Source organism: Aplidium turbinatum, chromosome 10 (assembly GCF_918807975.1).
Source record: "Aplidium turbinatum chromosome 10, kaAplTurb1.1, whole genome shotgun sequence".
In the NCBI taxonomy this organism is placed as follows: domain Eukaryota; kingdom Metazoa; phylum Chordata; class Ascidiacea; order Aplousobranchia; family Polyclinidae; genus Aplidium; species Aplidium turbinatum.
Window position 1 is genome coordinate 450,319 of NC_137481.1, and position 20,006 is coordinate 470,324.

Here is a 20,006-nt window from a genome sequence, read left to right on the forward strand (position 1 = left end):
TGTTCTGAGAAAGCTTAGCAATCATATGGCTGTGGTGTTCAAAACAAAAAGAATGCGATGCTGTTTTTTTTTTCACTGAGACTTTTCGGTCATTGTGTCCAAAATGACTTGAAAAAATTCGGTCAATTTTAATTATTTTGGCGATTTTTAGTCATTTTTGGTCATATATTTATTATATAGTCAATTGACTATATATTTTTTCGGACATTTTGACCAAATTGACTATATTTTTTTTGGACATTTTGCTAAAAAATCGGTCAATGACCGAAAAAAAAAACCCAGATGCGATGTATTTACCAGTATTTTATTTTAATACAACTTTTAAATTTTTAAACTTTCTTACTAAACATGTGTCCCAATGAAGAATTTTAGTTGATCATAATAATTGATCTCACAGCGGAAGACTTCATTTGTGAAATTACACGTATTCTGGTTTAATTTTGATTGTGATAAATAGTGGGGACTATTTACCAGTAGCCAACTGTGATGTTTCTGTTTTGTGCTTGTAATTCATCGGCTCTTGGTAACACTGTGTTGGTTGGGACTGCTTAAGTTGCTCTACTTTAAAATTTCTTCACTGTATGTCTACGACAATACTTAGAAAGTCTTCGATGAACCACCGAATGACAGTGCCAGGAATATGCTAGTCGACTTTTACACAAGAGAATAAATATGTCACCGATTTTCTGCAAAAATGTGATTTGCTGACCTATACATAAGGTCAGCTTATACTCGAGTATATCTGGAGTATATACAGTAAATTAAAGTTAGTTTTGAGCGTATCTAATGGCTGCTGTTTGTAACTGCATCTCATCTTAGGCTTAGCGCAGGCCTGATCTCTGTCCATGTCGGGCAAATAAACTTTAGTTTGGGAGGAACTCAAACTAAAGAGCAGTTCCTTTTTATTGTTATGCTTTATTTTTGCAGAGATCTTAAATGTTTCATAGACTACTCTGTAACTTACAGCAAAACCATGTGCAAGCAACACATTGCATCGCTACAAACTGTTTAGGCTGTTCTCAAAAGGAAAAGTGTTCAACAAAAGTAGTTTTGATTCTTTCCAGGTGTGTTTTTTCTTGAGTATTGTCATGTCCTGAATCTGTGTGCAATCATGTTTCAATTGTGAGGCCAGATGTTGGTTCTTCAATGAGGCAACATTAACAAAAAGTAAAAGCAACATGATTGGTCTCATAACTTTTCACCCTATGTTTACCCTTAATTTCAAAGCTTAACTACACAATACACATTGCTATCCGCACAGTGTCCTTATCACCACAAGCCCTCACATAACTTCTGTACCGGTGTAGGAAGATCTGCATCATGCCTGCGCTTCACACATACCTGCTCAAATAAGCGGCAATCCTGGCTACCGCAACAGTATACGGATAGTGATTCTCTCTTATATTTGTCACGTTTTCATTATGCTCTACAAAAGTGTTTTTTAACCGACTTTGGAAGGTCGTCTGGTGTAGGAGAATGAAAAACTTTTTTTAAACAAATCTCGCATTACACTGCCTCTTTTATTAAAGAATGAAAAGTAATTTAATTGTGTGCCAGTAGGCTACTTATTGATATTTAACTATTTCCAGACTATGACTTTGGTGTGTTTATTAAATTATTCATATTAAACTGTTTTTAAGTTTTTTACTTAGCTTCTTGCATTATTACCGTCCGATGATATCACTGCCTTCATTGACAAACTCCCCCAGTTCGATCATCGCTGGAAGCAATAATAGCAAGTTGTTTATGTTACAGCGTCTGGTGTTGGCTTTGAAGGAGTCCACATCCTGTTGTTCTGAGGTGCATCTCATCCGCATGTGTAGAGTATTCTATGCTTGTATGCCCGCCAACCTCCAGTCGACTTCTATCCACTGTTCCTCGAGGTGAAGCTCTATTCGAATAAATCTCCAAGTTCAACTCCTATCCCGGTTGGAATCAACAGAAGCAAAGCCTCCATGCTATGGCCGACACTAGGAGGCGTGTTAAGGTTTACACACTGAACGAAGAGAGACAATGGGACGACAGGGGGACGGGCCACGTCTCGTCCGGATTTGTTGATCGTCTGAAGGGAATGACGTTGATCGTGCGAGCAGAGCACGATGGATCCCTGCTTCTCGAGTCGAAGATCTTGCTGGATACGGCCTATCAGAAGCAGCAAGAGACCTTGATTGTTTGGTCAGAGGGAGAGAACACAGATCTTGCGCTCAGCTTCCAGGAGAAGGCCGGATGTGACGAAATCTGGAAAAAAATATGCGAGGTTAGCGGCATTATGCCACCACAGTCATATGTTGCAATTTAATTTGTGCCTTCTTAAAAAACTTGTTTGTTTCGCTTTTGACCTGATTCTATCGCGATCGAGCGATGCTTTCGATTGTCGATTGACAGGACCATAGGGCGACGGTCAACATCAAACTCGATCCGCAGATGATGAATAGCAACATCTCTTTCTGTGGGTGTGCTTCCGAAAATCATGTAACTTTATCATGATTTGGAATTTGCACGTCATATATAAATCGTGTCGGTTTATGTGCTTAATTTATTATTCAGAGGCCTTTCAAGAAACTCGTAGTTTTTACATACGCTACTTGATCTATCTCTTTACTTAATTCTTTTAAATTTTGGGATCACAATATCAAGGTGGTTGTTGTCACAGGTTCAGGGCAAGGATCCATCGGTGTACATCACTCAAGACATCGCTGACGACGATGACGACATTGGCGGCGATCGACTAGACGACAGCACAGACTCCCTGCAGCAATCCGCTTCGCCTTATGTCCTTCCACCTTGCGAGCTCGGACAACTTGAGGAAATCGCTGAACTTTTCACCTCGTCCTTATCGTCGCTTGTGCGTCGCGAGCAGCTGGCCCGGGGCATCGAGGAATCCGATTACATTCAAAAATTATTAACTTTATTCCATACATGTGAGGACTTGGAGAATATTGAAGGTCTTCATCGACTCTATGAGATCATGAGAAGTATATTTTTGCTGAACCGAAGCAGTTTGTTTGACGTGATGTTGCAGGAAAGCCACATCATAGACGTGGTTGGTTGTCTTGAGTATGACCCATCGCTCTCTGCTCCACAAAAGCACAGAGACTACTTGCTGCAAGAAGTCAACTTCAAAGAAGTGTTGCCGATTGAAAATGATGAGTTGAAGAGGAAGATTCACCTGACCTTTCGGCTGCAGTACATCCAGGATGTGGTTCTTCCCACTCCTTCCGTGTTTGAAGAGAACATGCTCTCCACCCTCAGCTCTCTCATATTCTTTAACAAGGCAAGTTTTAAAGAACTTGTATTCCTGAGAGCGAACTTCATTGCTTGATTTTGAAATTCTGTTTACAAAGTGCATCCAGGATATTTATGCTCATCAACCGTGCCAGATTTCGGTGAAAGCATTCACAATTTGTTAACGCAGTTATTGAATGCCTGACTATGACTCGGGGTTACTTACTTGATGTTTAATTTTCACTAACCGTAGTTTAGCGACTTGTTCACAGCTGGTTTTGTTGTTTGTGACCTACTTTGTTTTCTTTCAGGTGGAAATCGTGAACTTGGTCCGCGGTGATGAATCCTTTCTTTTGTCTGTATTTGAGCAACTTCAAGATGAGACGACGGATGACAAGAGGAGACAAGATCTTGCCGGCTTCATCAGGGAGCTTTGTTCCTTATCACAGACTTTGCAGCCAACATCACGTGATGACTTTTTTCGTCAACTCGGCGATCTTGGAGTGCTGCAGGCGATCGAGGTTCTGTTGTCCGGCGACGACTTGCAGTCTCATCGTGTCGCCATCGATGTGTTTGCTCACGTCGTCGAGCACAGTCCATCCATGGTACGTGACTTTGCTAGGAAGGAGACAAACGAAAGTGATGGAGATGATGATCTCTTCCTCCTCAACCTTGTCATTGAACAAATTATCTATGATCCCGATCCGGAGCTTGGACGCGCCATCCAGCTCATCGGGTTGCTCCGTGTCCTGCTCGATCCTGAGAGTATGCTCGCCAACAAGAATGAGAAAACGGAGTTCCTAGCTTTCTATTATCGGAATTGCATGCACGTGCTCATGGCGCCTCTGCTGGCCAACACTGCTGATGAGAAACGACCCGGCAAGGATGACTATAGAACCGCTCACCTCCTCAGTCTTATACTGGATCTCCTCACCTTCTCCGTGGAGCATCACGCGTATAACATCAAGAACTACGTTCTCAACAAGGATTTACTTCGTCGGGTTCTTGTTCTATTAAACTCTAAACATTCTTTCCTTCCTTTGTCCGCGTTGCGTTTCATGCGGAAGATTGTAGGAAGACCAGATGAGTTCTATCGCCGCTATCTCATCAAGGGAGACTTGTTTGCTCCTGTGGTGGAGAAACTCTTTCAATGCGGGAAGCGATACAATCTTCTCAACTCCGCCATCCTGGAGATATTCGAGTACATCCGATCGGAAGATATCAAGATCCTAGTTAGCCATGTCGTGGAGCAACATTACAAACAGCTCGAGAGCATCAACTACACGACAATCTTCCAAGGACTAAAGCGATGCTACGATGAGGAGCAGAACCGAGGTGTCACCAAAGCGTCGCATGGCAACCACCGATTCCGACGCGATGATCGCGAACCTGAGGAAGAGGAGGAGCTGTGGTTCGAGAAGGATGATGAGCTGGATGTTGCTGATGCGTTTGATGCTCCCAAGATCAACATCGACTCTGTTCTTGGTGAAAATAAAGCGGACGAGAAGAAACCTGACCCGTTGCCGAGCAACGGGGTTCATGATGATCTACCTGCGTCGAATGTTACTGTGAAGAATGGACTCGTCGGATTGGTGGATTATCCAGATGACGATTCGGAAGATGATGACGCATCTGACAAAGAAGCAGCCGGAGTAAATGACCCAGACAAAGAAGGAGACGTCATCAATGAACATCCGAATGAGGACGAACCAATGCCAAAGAAATCGAAATTATTACAAGTCACAGATGACTGACCACTCTACGTCACACTGGATGATTGTCACAAGTCTCCAACTGAGAGATCGTCGCAACAAGAGCGAGATCTACACGAAGGGGAAGCCCCGGTCGCCGAGGCAACAACCCGACATAGGATTATTTATAGCAATGTTTGTTTTATCCCCAAATATGAGGTTTGCTGGATCGTGGCAGCAGGTTGCATCGTTTATATCGTGTCTATTAAAATCACTCAAAACTGGATTGGTCGCTTGCACACATCTATGACGTAAGAATTGCTTAGCGACAATCTCTGACGCTACAACGTTGCCTTTCGTAAGCGAAGCCCAGTCAGCCAAGCTAGGTGACTACACTTGCAAAAAGAGTACGGCTCATAAAGACCAACTAGCCACCGTGTATTGAACCTCATCCGAATTATTCGTGGGTCAGCAGCGCAGCTCGTACTGAGGTGGAAGCCGGATATTATCAACACACATGAAAATTGTAGCCTACAAAAAATTAGATATAGCCGAAAAATAAACCGGTTATTCAAGCGGGTAATTTACCTGGGTCGACAGTAGCCTAGTTTTGCTTTATACAGCCAAACTTGGCTTATGAACAAAAAGCTGTAGCCTAACAGTAGGCAAAACAATTTCGATACAAGCTGGAGCTGCACATTTTTGGTTTTTATCAGAACAAAAATTTATGTCTTTCTTAACCTCTATGTAGACAAAAATAATTAAATAGCGTTAATAAAAAAAATAGTTAATGTAAGAATGGCAATAATAAAACAATAAAAATTGAGATTCCTCGCTCAATAGATTCGGTTGACTCACAAGCATCAAAATTTTAGTCATTGCAGAAACTCATAAAAACACTTTTATCCTAGTAAAGTCTGCACGTTGCAAAACAAAAAAATTTCAACTGATTTTGGATTTATTGGCTTTCGCTGACAAGTGAATGATGTAAACCGAACAGTATTCGTAATGTTTTGAAAAACACTAACTTTGTCAGTGACCTATTCTTGGAATGTTATTAACCAACTATTTCTTGTCTTGCATTCGAGTTTATAAAACAAAAAAGTTTTTAGTGCATGCCTTGGTGACCGGTGACCCCTTCCCCATGTCCTTGACTGTTCATAATCCAGAACATTTTAAAACCGACGTTCTAAAAAGATTTTTTTCAATAAAAAAAAAAATTGTTAGGCTAGCCTACTTCAAAATGAAGCAATCAATCAACTTGTTTGTCGCTGTTTTCACTGTCATCAGACGAACCTTGCAACTGTGGTGCCAGAAACGGCAAATGTCCTGATGAACACCCGAACTTTTAGTAGCCCTCCATCCTATTCAAAACTTTGGAATGTGAATTTTTGAATTTAGAAAGAATTTGAGAATGCAAGTTTTAGACTTTTAAGAATGAACAAAACTTGTTGGTCGAAGTATAGAACATCCAGAGACCAGATAAGAAGACCGATGATTAGGCTGCGTAGTTTAAAATTCCCAAATTTCAATAACAATCAACGATTCTGGAACAACAGCTTTTGATTACATCATTAGGCTACAAGATTTTAGTCATAGAACTTACAATGAACCGAGGAGATGTTAAATAATCTTTGCATCACAGCAACTTGACACATTTTTACAAGTTGCGATTGATGAAATCACGATATGACATTATAACTTAATAGGCTATAATGTTTTGTTGAGTTTTATGTGAAACGAGGTTTATTAATCATAAAGCCACCGAGTGGAAAGCGATTGATAAATTCATTTTTGTTCACAAAGGGCCTACATGGGTATTTGGAAAACGCAACTTAAGTTTTAAGGAGATAAGAATAAAAGAGATCCCTAGGCCTACAAGCTTTTAAATATAAGCCCACTCTAATTTAGCTAGCCTATTGAAAATGTTTGCCTCATGAAAGTTGTAGGCCTACGGTAGCTCCTCCCAGTGGCGTAGATAGTGGGGGGGGGGGGGGGCGGCACGTCTGGGGGCGGCACTTTCAGACTACGATTTTTGATGATAATCTGATAAAAAAACGCATTTCACTTTCACATGCTTTTTCTTGAAGGGGCGGCAAAATCTGAATCCGCCACGGGCGGCACATTCCCTAGCTACGCCACTGGCTCCTCCACTTTTACAGTAGGCTATAGGCTACCGGTAGCTTATATGGAACTTGCATGGCAAATAACCATTGATTGATTGATTATTGAAAATTAAAAGTTTCTGAAAGATTCTTTATTTAGGATGCAACTGCACGATGTAGCCTAGCCTAGGCTAAAGTACAAATAAAATCAGCTAGATTAAGAAACTTTTATAATCTTAAAGCTTTGATAGAAAGTTTGTTTTTTTGTAAGTTTTCATGTGACATTCACCCTGTAGCCTATCCTATAAAACATTTAAAGTGCACCAATATTTTCAATTGAAGTCGCCTACCCCCTTTACTCTTTCTTCGAATGTTATGTATAAATTTAGTTGTTTGCGTGACGCAAACCATCAGACATACATTGGTAGGCCTATGTCAACCAGATATTTGTTGATAAGGACCAGGAAGCACTTCAACCCAATAAACTTAAAAACCATAAGTGAAATTAAAAAGAACATTGTGAAGCGTGCACTGACGATGTCTCGATTTAAAATCATCTCTCGAGGCAGATCTGAATTTCATACTAAGATCATGAAAGCCTTAAAAATCATAGGCTACATAATAATCTGTCTCTCAACCAGCAGTTATTCGCCTGTGGCTCATCGTTCCTTTTGTACCGTACCGGTAATTGTTCTAAGTTAATTGTTTATCGTCGCATCACATGCCCATGCTTTACACCTCGTGTGATCTGTTTCTCGCCGTATAATTTACTCCTAATCATTCTTGTATAAGTATAACTAGTTCAATTTGTACTTTTCAGTCCAGCTTTGGGTCCAGCTTTGCAGCTTTACCCTCTCCACCGGTAGCGGCCGACGAAGTAGACTACGTCGACTCAGGAACGGCGTCCCACAGGGCTCTGTCCTGGCTCCCCTCCTCTTTAACACTTACATCTATGACCTGCCTGACACCATCTCCAGGAAGTATGCTTACGCAGACGATCTGGCTCTCCTGCATCCAGCCGGAGATTGGCAGTCAATGGAGAGGAACCTAAGCCAGGACATGTCAACTATATCAACATATCTCCAGAAATGGAAGCTACAGCTTAGCAAGGCAAAGACAGTGTCGGCGGCCTTCCACCTAAACAACAAGGAAGCAAAACGTGAGATCAACATTACCACCGATGACGAACACCTCCCCTACTGCGCCGAACCCACCTACCTCGGCGTAACCCTGGACAGGTCACTCACGTACCGACGACACCTGGAGTCACTGCGCAAAAAACTATCTGCGCGCGTTGCACTTTTGAGGCGGCTGGCGGGTTCCGGCTGGGGAGCTGATGCGAAAACCCTTCGCACAGCTACCTTGGCCCTCGTCCATTCTACCGCTGAGTACTGCGCACCAGTGTGGTGCCACAGCTCTCACACCCGCCACATTGACACCGCCATCAATGACGCACTACGCACTGTGACTGGATGCCTGCGTCCCACTCCAACGGACTGCCTTCCCATCCTTGCAGGCATCCAACCTGCTGAGCTTCGCCGTAAAGGAGCCATGATTTCCCTTGCTCGTCGCGCACTGGACCCCGACCACCTCATCCACAGTACATTCCAGCGCCTACCTGGAGGACAGCAGCGACTGAAATCAAGACGCCCATTTGTGCCCGCCGCACGACAGCTTCTGAACAACGTTGAAGATCTTGGAATAAGTGCGGCACACTGGACGAACTACACATGGTGACATGGAACATGGAGTGGCAAAACAACACCTCCCGACTCCGTGATTTCCTACCCGACGTCGATCCCCACCCTCCGGGAATGTCCTTCGCAAGACTTGCGTGGGTCCGGCTTAACCGCCTACGAACCGGCGTCGGTCGCTTTCGTTCAGACATGTGCAAATGGGGCCTGGCTCCCTCACCGGGATGCGAGTGTGGCGCCACAGACCAGACAGTAGATCATGTCGTCCATGACTGCCCAATCCATCAACCACCACATGGAGCGCTTGGACTGAAAGCCCTGGATGACGAGACTGTCGAGTGGCTGATGGCATCATGCCCAAACATATAGTCCAGAAGAACAGCTCATACGACGAAGTCCAGAGTGTCGTTGCAGATGTAGTGCTAAGACAGATTTATCTTATAGCCTAATTTTCATTTTATGTATATTGCTGATGGAATACACGTAGGCTACGTGTCGAAAACGTTTAAGTTGATTTTTTTAGTTATTTTGTATCTCTGTGTAATACAACATGTTAAACCCAGTTGAGAAGGAGAGATTTTTCTGGCGTCAGCCCTGCCTGACCCGAGAAACACATGTTTTAAACCCGCTAAGGTGACTTTGTTTTATAACCCTATTTATTGTTAAAGTTTTCACCATCGTAAATGCGATTTCTTCAGTATCCTTGTCGAATAGAAAGAATAAGATAATTCAAATAATATTCTGAAGAATCTGTCGTCACGATGGCTAAAGTTTTATCAATAAAACTATATAAGTATCCGAACTGGTCTGACTTTATTCTCTTGTTATTTCAAATATGTTGTTTGGAAACACATTTATGTCAATCGAGGCGGGGTTGTGTTTTTGTTGCCGAAATGTGTGAGATTTTTTACTCGATGGTTTTCCAGCTATAATTCGGGAATATTAATTGGGTCGCCAATAGTCAAGCTATGTTTGCAGCAAAATGTGAAAGTGTAGCAATGTGTCCCGTATTTCCCGGTCCGAATTACATGTCAACTTTGAACGATTTCGTTGGATATTTTCACACTGAAAAATTTGTGCGAAGTCGCAATGATATTGCATTGGCTGTAGAGAAGTAGTGTTGTTCCACCTATCTAGCAATATATCTAAATAATATCCAACATCATTGAGGTTTCTTGTAAGTTGTGATCGTAGGGTAGCAATACAGGCAACAGCCTCCCACTTGATTGAGGAGCCTATTACCCTTATCTTGAAAAAATATACTACAGGCTACAGCCTATTATGTTTTCCCTCTAGTTAGTAAATTCTGGTGGGCTATGGTGTAAATAAAAGTTTACATCTAGCTGAATCAAATGAACTTTTTGTTTTAATAAGCGACTATGTTCGTAATTCAGTCAATTTAGACTGTTGCATTCAAAATTTTTTGTTTTCACAACCAACTTGTGTGCTGTAAATTTGACGGTTTTGTTGGTCAACCTCTTTTGAGAATAATATTTTACATTTTTTAAATGTTGCCTTGTTATAGCTTTTTTGTATATATAGTTTTTTTTTTATCACTACAACTTATTCATGATGTTGTCTAAATTGAATATTAATAGTTCAGTTGGTTAAACACTCAACTTTGTGAAGACTTAAGCGGTTCTGATTTGAGTTCAATCAATCATTTTATTTTTTGTCATTAACGCGTCCGGGACGAAAAAGATACGGTACTAACTACAAAAATCGATATAGACCTACTAGCACGTTAACGAACGGAAAAAGGTAGCAAAACCTTGAAAGGAATTATCAAGGTATGCGGTTAAGTATCGTAACACATTTTGCGGACTGTTCTCCATTCAGCGGCACTTAGTAGGCCTAGTTGAAAAAACTCAGACAACACTTCAATAATGAAAGCCTTCAATCTCAATGACTGAGTCTGCGCCAGCAATTTAAAGATTATGCAAGCATGCAGAGCTACCGTACTAAGATTAACGCTTTTTCAGCATTATACATTAAAAAACTTTTTAGTTTCAAAATGTGCCTTTATATACTTTAGTCTTGACTGCTAAATGTGCTTTCATCTGTTTGATACTAAATATAATGGCAGTGGCTATTTGACCGGCGCCGGTCTTTGAATCCGAAACACTATTTGACCGGTCATGACGTCACTGTACTGTATAGGCATTTTTTTCTTTTTTACTTTTAAAGCAAAAGACGAGAAGAGTGCCTATATAAGTTTTAAATTCAACACTTATGCTCAACTGATTCTGTGGCGCGTAGGATACCGTACGTATCGGGCTGGTGCTCCAGAGGGAATGAGTTCAATACTTCGAGGAAGGTTTTTTTTTTAAATTTTGACCCGAAGTGACTCAATCGTTAGGCTTCTGCATTCTTGTGGTCAATTTTTAATTTGAGTAGCCAACACTCATTACATTTTTGCGTCGTTCGGCAAACACGTTCACTAGGGTGGCCAAAAAAAATGGGTGCTGGTTTAGGATCGGCCGCCTTGGTTAGTGACGTCACAAAAATCTGTGACGTCATGCAAAAAAACGCAACTACTTGTAGGAAGGGTGCAAAAACGCGGAATAGAAGTAAAAGCGGAAAGCCTATTGATTTTTAAATATTTGTAGGCATTATTATTGATCTAGCGCTAACTTAAACTGTTACTATTTTGTACCAATTCTCAGCAATTGAATTTTTACAATAAAAATACTTGCTTTATTAACGTAACAACTTTCACGTTTATATGTTATCTACAAAACGAGCAATCGTGGTTCAGTATAAGCCGCCCACAGTTTGCAGTGATCGATGAATACTGCCTCCACCAAATATGCTGTAGCTTTCTCATTTCTGCTTGGATTCTAACAATTTTACTATCGTTGGATGGCATTATGATTCATCTACCCGAATGGATTAATTGCCAGTCTAAAGTAGGCATTACATTTATGTAGCGCTAACTTAAACTTTACTATTTTGTACCAATTCTCAGCAATTCATTTTTTACAATAAAAATACCAAACCAACACAAATTAAAAGAGTATGTCTTGGTTTATTCATATGTTAACTTTCACATTTATATCTAATCCACAAAACGAGCAATCGTTGTTCAAACGTAACCGCTCGACGAAGCTTTTTACCAAAACAATGCAAACACAAAGCGATCAGTTTCGAGTGTTCATTACAAGCCGCCCACAGTTTGACGCGATCGATGAATAGTGCCTCCACCAAATATCCTGTAGCTTTCTCATTTCTGCTCGGATTTTAACAATTTTACTATCGTTGCATGGCATTATGCTTCATCTACCCGAATGGATTAATTGCCCATCTAAAGTAGGCACTATAATTATGTAGCGTTAACTTAAACTTTACTATTTTGTACCAATTCTCAGCAATTCAATTTTTACAATAAAAATACCAAACCAACACAAATTAAAAGAGTATGTCTTGTTTTATTAACCTAACAACTTTCACGTTTATATGTTATCTACAAAACGAGAAATCGTTGTTCAAACGTAACCGCTCGACGAAGCTTTTTTCCAATGCATTTTTCAAGGCGATTCGATCGTGGTTCAGTATAAGCCGCCCACAGTTTGCTGTGATCGATGAATACTGCCTCCACCAAATATGCTGTAGCTTTCTCATTTCTGCTCGGATTCTAACAATTTTACTATCGTTGGATGGCATTATGCTTCATCTACTCGAATGGATTAATTGCCAATCTAAAGTAGGCATTACATTTATGTAGCGCTAACTTAAACTTTACTATTTTGTACCAATTCTCAGCAATTCATTTTTTACAATAAAAATACCAAACCAACACAAATTAAAAGAGTATGTCTTGGTTTATTCATATGTTAACTTTCACATTTATATCTAATACACAAAACGAGCAATCGTTGTTCAAACGTAACCGCTCGACGAAGCTTTTTTCCAATGCATTTTTCAAGGCGATTCGATCGAGGTTCAGTATAAGCCGCCCACAGTTTCATGTGATCGATGAATACTGCCTCCACCAAATATGCTGTAGCTTTCTCATTTCTGCTCGGATTCTAACAATTTTACTATCGTTGGATGGTATTATGCTTCATCTACCCGAATGGATTAATTGCCAATCCAAAGTAGGCATTATATTTATGTAGCGTTAACTTAAAGTTTACTATTTTGTACCAACTCTCCGCAATTCATTTTTTACAATAAAAATACCAAACCAACACAAATTAAAAGAGTATGTCTTGGTTTATTCATATGTTAACTTTCACATTTATATCTAATCCACAAAACGAGCAATCGTTTTTCAAACGTAACCGCTCGACGAAGCTTTTTTCCAATGCATTTTTCAAGGCGATTCGATCGAGGTTCAGTATAAGCCGCCCACAGTTTCATGTGATCGATGAATACTGCCTCCACCAAATATGCTGTAGCTTTCTCATTTCTGCTCGGATTCTAACAATTTTACTATCGTTGGATGGTATTATGCTTCATCTACCCGAATGGATTAATTGCCAATCCAAAGTAGGCATTATATGTATGTAGCGTTAACTTAAACTTTACTATTTTGTACCAATTCTCCGCAATTCATTTTTTACAATAAAAATACCAAACCAAAGTATTTTAAAAACTCTGAAAGAGGCCAGTGACACCCCTTTTTGGGGTTGGCAATGAGCATGTCTTGAAAAAAGATTACTGCTTATAGTTTTTTTAAAACACTGGAGTGAAAACCACTTATAGTTTTTTTTTTTTTTTAAACTCTACGCATGGACCAAATGACTTCAAACTTGGTAACATGTAAGGGCTCTTGATAGCCCTCAATATGGGTAAACTAAAGTTTTCTCCCAGAACCATTGTAAAATTAAAGTAAGCGGTGTCTCATAACTGGACCAAAGTCACCCCATTCTACTTCTCGTATTAAGATAGGCGATGTTAAACTGCTTCAAGACGTAAAATTTGATGCTGTTAAGACTACTGATTTCTGCATCATTAAAGGGTTTCTATTGTTCAATCTTGAAAAGTGGTGCTGCTGCGTTTGGCTAAATGTGTAGCCTACTATTTTTGCTTGACCAACTGAATCTTGACTTCAAAAACTGCGTAGGCCAAGCACATTCATCCAACATGTCTGGAATAATTAAAAATGTTCAAGCAAGATTCAATTAAAGGGAATTAGTAAACACTTTTTGCCTATTGTCTGCTTATGGATATCATAGCTTAAGTCTGTTTGGAGTTCATGGTGTTGTCCAAATGTCATAGGCCTATCACTTTTGGAGTAATTGATGTTTTAATAGTAAAGTTTAAATTAGCGTTAGATAAATGTAGGCTACTGTATACCTTGGACATGCAACCAATTGATTCGGGTAGATGCAGTATCGTGCTTTTCAACGATGGTAAAATTGTCAAAAAAGCTTCGTCGAGCGGCTACGTTTGAACAACGATTTCTCGTTTTGTGGATTAGGTATAAATGTGAAAGTTAACATATGAATAAACCAAGACATACTCTTTTAATTTGTGTTGGTTTGGTACTTTTATTGTAAAAAATGAATTGCTAAGAATTGGTACAAAATAGTAAAGTTTAAGTTAACGCTACATAAATGTAATGCCTACTTTAGACTGGCAATTAATCCATTCGGGTAGATGAAGCATAATGCCATCCAACGATAGTAAAATTATTAAAATCCGAGCAGAAATAAGAAAGCTACAGCATATTTGGTGGAGGCAGTATTCATCGATCACAGCAAACTGTGGGCGGCTTATATTGAACCACAATCGAATCGCCTTGAAAAATGAATTGGAAAAAAGCTTCGTCGAGCGGTTACGTTTGAACAATGATTGCTCGTTTTGTTGATTAGATATAAATGTGAAAGTTAACATATGAATAAACCAAGACATACTCTTTTAATTTGTGTTGGTTTGGTACTTTTATTGTAAAAAATGAATTGCTAAGAATTGGTACAAAATAGTAAAGTTTAAGTTAACGCTACATAAATGTAATGCCTACTTTAGACTGGCAATTAATCCATTCGGGTAGATGAAGCATAATGCCATCCAACGATAGTAAAATTATTAAAATCCGAGCAGAAATAAGAAAGCTACAGCATATTTGGTGGAGGCAGTATTCATCGATCACAGCAAACCGTGGGCGGCTCATACTGAACCACGATCGAATCGATTTGAAAAATGCATTGGAAAAAAGCTTCGTCGAGCGGTTACGTTTGAAAAACGATTGCTCGTTTTGTGGATTAGATATAAATGTGAAAGTTAACATATGAATAAACCAAGACATACTCTTTTAATTTGTGTTGGTTTGGTATTTTTATTGTAAAAAATGAATTGCGGAGAGTTGGTACAAAATAGTAAACTTTAAGTTAACGCTACATAAATATAATGCCTACTTTGGATTGGCAATTAATCCATTCGGGTAGATGAAGCATAATACCATCCAACGATAGTAAAATTGTTAGAATCCGAGCAGAAATGAGAAAGCTACAGCATATTTGGTGGAGGCAGTATTCATCGATCACAGCAAACTGTGGGCGGCTCATACTGAACCACGATCGAATCGATTTGAAAAATGCATTGGAAAAAAGCTTCGTCGAGCGGTTACGTTTGAAAAACGATTGCTCGTTTTGTGGATTAGGTATAAATGTGAAAGTTAACATATGAATAAACCAAGACATACTCTTTTAATTTGTGTTGGTTTGGTACTTTTATTGTAAAAAATGAATTGCTAAGAATTGGTACAAAATAGTAAAGTTTAAGTTAACGCTACATAAATGTAATGCCTACTTTAGACTGGCAATTAATCCATTCGGGTAGATGAAGCATAATGCCATCCAACGATAGTAAAATTATTAAAATCCGAGCAGAAATAAGAAAGCTACAGCATATTTGGTGGAGGCAGTATTCATCGATCACAGCAAACTGTGGGCGGCGTATATTGAACCACAATCGAATCGCCTTCATCATCATGAAAAATGAATTGGAAAGAAGCTTCGTCGAGCGGTTACGTTTGAACAACGATTGCTCGTTTTGTTGATTAGATATAAATGTGAAAGTTAACATATGAATAAACCAAGACATACTCTTTTAATTTGTGTTGGTTTGGTATTTTTATTGTAAAAAATTGAATTGCTTAGAATTGGTACAAAATAGTAAAGTTTAAGTTAGCGCTAGATCAATATAATGCCTACTTTAAACTTGCAACCAATTAATTCGGATAGATGCAGTATCGTGCTTTCCAACGATGGTAAAACTGTTAAAGTCCGAGCAGAAATGAGAAAGCTACAGCATCTTTGGTGGAGGCAGTATTCATCGATCACAGCAAACTGTGGGCGGCTCATACTGAACCACGATCGAATCGATTTGAAAAATGCATTGGAAAAAAGCTTCGTCGAGCGGTTACGTTTGAACAACGATTGCTCGTTTTGTGGATTAGATATAAATGTGAAAGTTAACATATGAATAAACCAAGACATACTCTTTTAATTTGTGTTGGTTTGGTATTTTTATTGTAAAAAATGAATTGCGGAGAGTTGGTACAAAATAGTAAAGTTTAAGTTAACGCTACATACATATAATGCCTACTTTGGATTGGCAATTAATCCATTCGGGTAGATGAAGCATAATACCATCCAACGATAGTAAAATTGTTAGAATCCGAGCAGAAATGAGAAAGCTACAGCATATTTGGTGGAGGCAGTATTCATCGATCACAGCAAACTGTGGGCGGCTCATACTGAACCACGATCGAATCGATTTGAAAAATGCATTGGAAAAAAGCTTCGTCGAGCGGTTACGTTTGAACAACGATTGCTCGTTTTGTTGATTAGATATAAATGTGAAAGTTAACATATGAATAAACCAAGACATACTCTTTTAATTTGTGTTGGTTTGGTACTTTTATTGTAAAAAATGAATTGCTAAGAATTGGTACAAAATAGTAAAGTTTAAGTTAGCGCTAGGTCAATGTAATGCATACTTTAAACTTGCAACCAATTTAATCGGATAGATGCAGTATCGTGCTTTCCAACGATAGTAAAACTGTTAAAGTCCGAGCAGAAATGAGAAAGCTACAACACATTTGGTGGAGGCAGTATTCATCGATCACTGCAAACAGTGGGCGGCTTATAGGCTACTGAACCACGATCGAATCGCCTTGAAAAATGCATTGGAAAAAAGCTTCGTCGAGCGGTTACGTTTGAACAACGATTGCTCGTTTTGTGGATTAGATATAAATGTGAAAGTTAACATATGAATAAACCAAGACATAATCTTTTAATTTGTGTTGGTTTGGTATTTTTATTGTAAAAAATGAATTGCGGAGAATTGGTACAAAATAGTAAAGTTTAAGTTAGCGCTACATAAATGTAATGCCTACTTTAGACTGACAATTAATCCATTCGGGTAGATGAGGCATTATGCTTTCTAACGATAGGAAAATTGTTAAAGTCCGAGCAGAAATGAGAAAGCTAGGAGGCACTATTCACTACAAATATTAAAAAATCAATAGCCTTTCCGCTTTTACTTCTGTTCCGCGTTTTTGCACCCTTTTTAAAAGTAGTTGCGTTTTTTTGCATGACGTCACACATTTTAATGACGTCACTCCGACAAGAGGAAGTGCTCTCCCACCGACCTCAAAGTTTGCTTTCTTTGGCATAATTCGTCAAAATTCCTTGAATATGTGACGTAATTCTTTTTCGACTTATCTACATTGCAGTTGCAGCATTTTTGTGTTAACCATTGTTTTACTCTGAATTTATGATACAATAAGTGTTTCCACATGCAGAAAAACATAAATAATGCACAAAATAGATCACATTAACAAGCGTTTGGTATGAAATTAAATGCACTAAACTTTAGCAAAAACCGCATAAAAGTACGTTTACCAGTCACGATTGCAACGCTTCAGGTGACAACACATTGCCCAGAAATTGCAAGAGAAATGTTTGTAAAGAGTCAAGCCATTGGTTGACTTTATTGCCCTTGTTGGAAGCAGCTTTCTGTGGTGCTCGACCACTTGATGAGGAGCTCGTGCTGTTGTTCATTTTTTGTGGACTTCATTGAAGTCAGCAGCAAATTTGACTGCCCGCTCTGCACAATTATTGACAGCTGTGAGATGACGCCAAACTTTGCATGCTTCTTTATAATCATCACGATCACGCCATGTGTCGACAGAAGCAGTGACTCGAAAAGGTTAAGTGAATGCTGTGTTACAAATTGTGCCAAAGAGAGACGTTGAAACTTGACAATTTTGTTTTGGGCAACACGACAAACATCTTCGGAAAATGGGTCTTTATTAAGAGCATTAACGGTTGCCTTCTTTTCATCATCTGAGATATTATCACTGAATAAAGGCAGTGCAGCAAGATCCTCACTGATGTAACACAAGTGCAACCTCAACTTTTTTCTGCCACTTGAGAAATTGCATTGTCAACCTATTTATATTCCTCTATGAGCTGTAGCATTGCTAGGTCATTTGTAGGGGCAGATATTGATGAAGGTGCTGCAAACCAAAAAGTGGCATAGATGGTAGTAGTTAATATTACTTCATCTGCAACTGTACTGCAGTTGCAATGCAGTAGAACCACACCCCATACAGGCAGCTAACATGGCCCCTCAAGAAAGTCAACAAATGGACACCCACTCTCTAGTGTTGACTCTCTTGAGGGGCCATGTCAGCTACCTGTAGCCTATGGGGTGTGGTTCTTCACCACCTCTACTACGAGATGAAGATCAATAAGGTTACACTGCCACTTGCTTGCAGTACAGTTCTTGTGGGTGAAAGCTAATATCGCTACCACTGCAAAGACTCACGTTGTTACCAAACTAAAACGCATCCATCAAGAGCATATAGGAGAATCAAAGCACAAAGGGAGGCGAAATTCAGCTTCCTAGCTGACCTCAGAAGCTGACTTCACCCAGAGCTTAAGTGCGTTATTTGATATTACACATGCTAACTGGAAAAGCCGCACAATAATACCAGAAGACTGCCAGTTTTTGTTAGACCAATGTGGTGCATGACAGATACTGATGACAACAGAGGACCCAATGCATCGGCAAGCTGCTGCAAAGTATAGAAAGCGCAAAGATGATGAACAGAGACGCAACAGAAATCGCATTGATCCAGTACCATCAAGTGCTGCTGCTTTCTCATCTGAAAATGATCAGCAGATGATGAAGATTCTTCCAGTGACCCACTGTTTGCACCATAAATCTAAATAACACCAAAACAACAGAAAACCCAGTAGGAGCAGCCATTACCAAAACGCTGCATTATCGATAATTCACTGTTTATAGCAGCACTGAACAGAACTATAACATCAAGTCATCAAGCAATGATGATTGTCACTCCTGCTCTTGCTGCAGCTGGAATTGATATGAATGAACTGACAATGTCACATTCCTCTGTCATGAATGCTCGAAACACCTCACGTGAAAGCCTGGCAGCTGCAGTGCGGCAAAAATTTAAACCAACAGTTCCACTTGTTGCTCATTTTCATGGTAAACATTGGACTAATGCCACTGGCACAAAGTGCAACTCTTTGGCCATTGTAGTTTCTGGTATGCATGTTGAGATACTGCTTGGCATTCCGAAGCTGCCTGTTGGAACGGGATCACTAATGGGCCAAAAAGTAGTGGAATTCATACACGAGTTGCAGCAGAGCATTTAGCTGCACTTTGTTTTGACACAACATCAAGCAATATGAGAATCCACACTGGAGCTATCACTGTCGTGCAGCAGGCATTTAATCGAAGGCTGCTATTTCTTGCATGCCGTGATCTCAAAGTCGTCAATGATTGTGCAGAGCGGGCACCGGGCAGTTAAATTAGCTACTGACTTCAATGAAGTCCTTACGGAAAATGAACAACAACGCCAGCTCCTCTATCAGGTGGTCGAGCACCACAGAAAGCTGCTTCCAACAAGTGCAAGTAAAAGCCAACATGCCAACAGCTCCATTAAATAAAATCAATGGCTTGACTCTTTACAAACATTTCTTTTGCTTTTTCTGGGCAATGTGTTGTCACCTGAAGCGTTGCAATCGTGACTGGTGAACGTACTTTTATGCGGTTTTCGCTAAAGTTTAGTGCATTTAATTTCACACCAAACGCTTGTTAATGTGATCTATTTTGTGCGTTATTTATGTTTTTCTGCATGTGGAAACACTTATTGTATCGTAAATTCAGAGTAAAACAATGGTTAACACAAAAATGCTGCAACTGCAAAGTAGATAAGTCGAAAAAGAATTACGTCACATATATATTCAAGGAATTTTGACGAATTATGCCAAAGAAAGCAAATTTAGAGGTCGGTGGGAGAGCAC

General features: G+C 39.6%; 1 protein-coding gene across 1 annotated transcript; it reads left to right on the forward strand.

The window, feature by feature from the left end:
* Window positions 1–925: 925 nt before the first annotated feature.
* Window positions 926–5,202, forward strand: LOC145777983 (serine/threonine-protein phosphatase 4 regulatory subunit 3-like). The gene is made up of 4 exons (XM_082589360.1): window positions 926–1,064; window positions 1,756–2,257; window positions 2,654–3,274; window positions 3,537–5,202. The coding sequence occupies exons 2-4, from the start codon at window positions 1,961–1,963 to the stop codon at window positions 4,977–4,979; spliced, it is 2,361 nt and encodes a 786-aa protein (XP_082445486.1). The 5' UTR covers window positions 926–1,064; window positions 1,756–1,960; the 3' UTR covers window positions 4,980–5,202.
* Window positions 5,203–20,006: the final 14,804 nt, after the last annotated feature.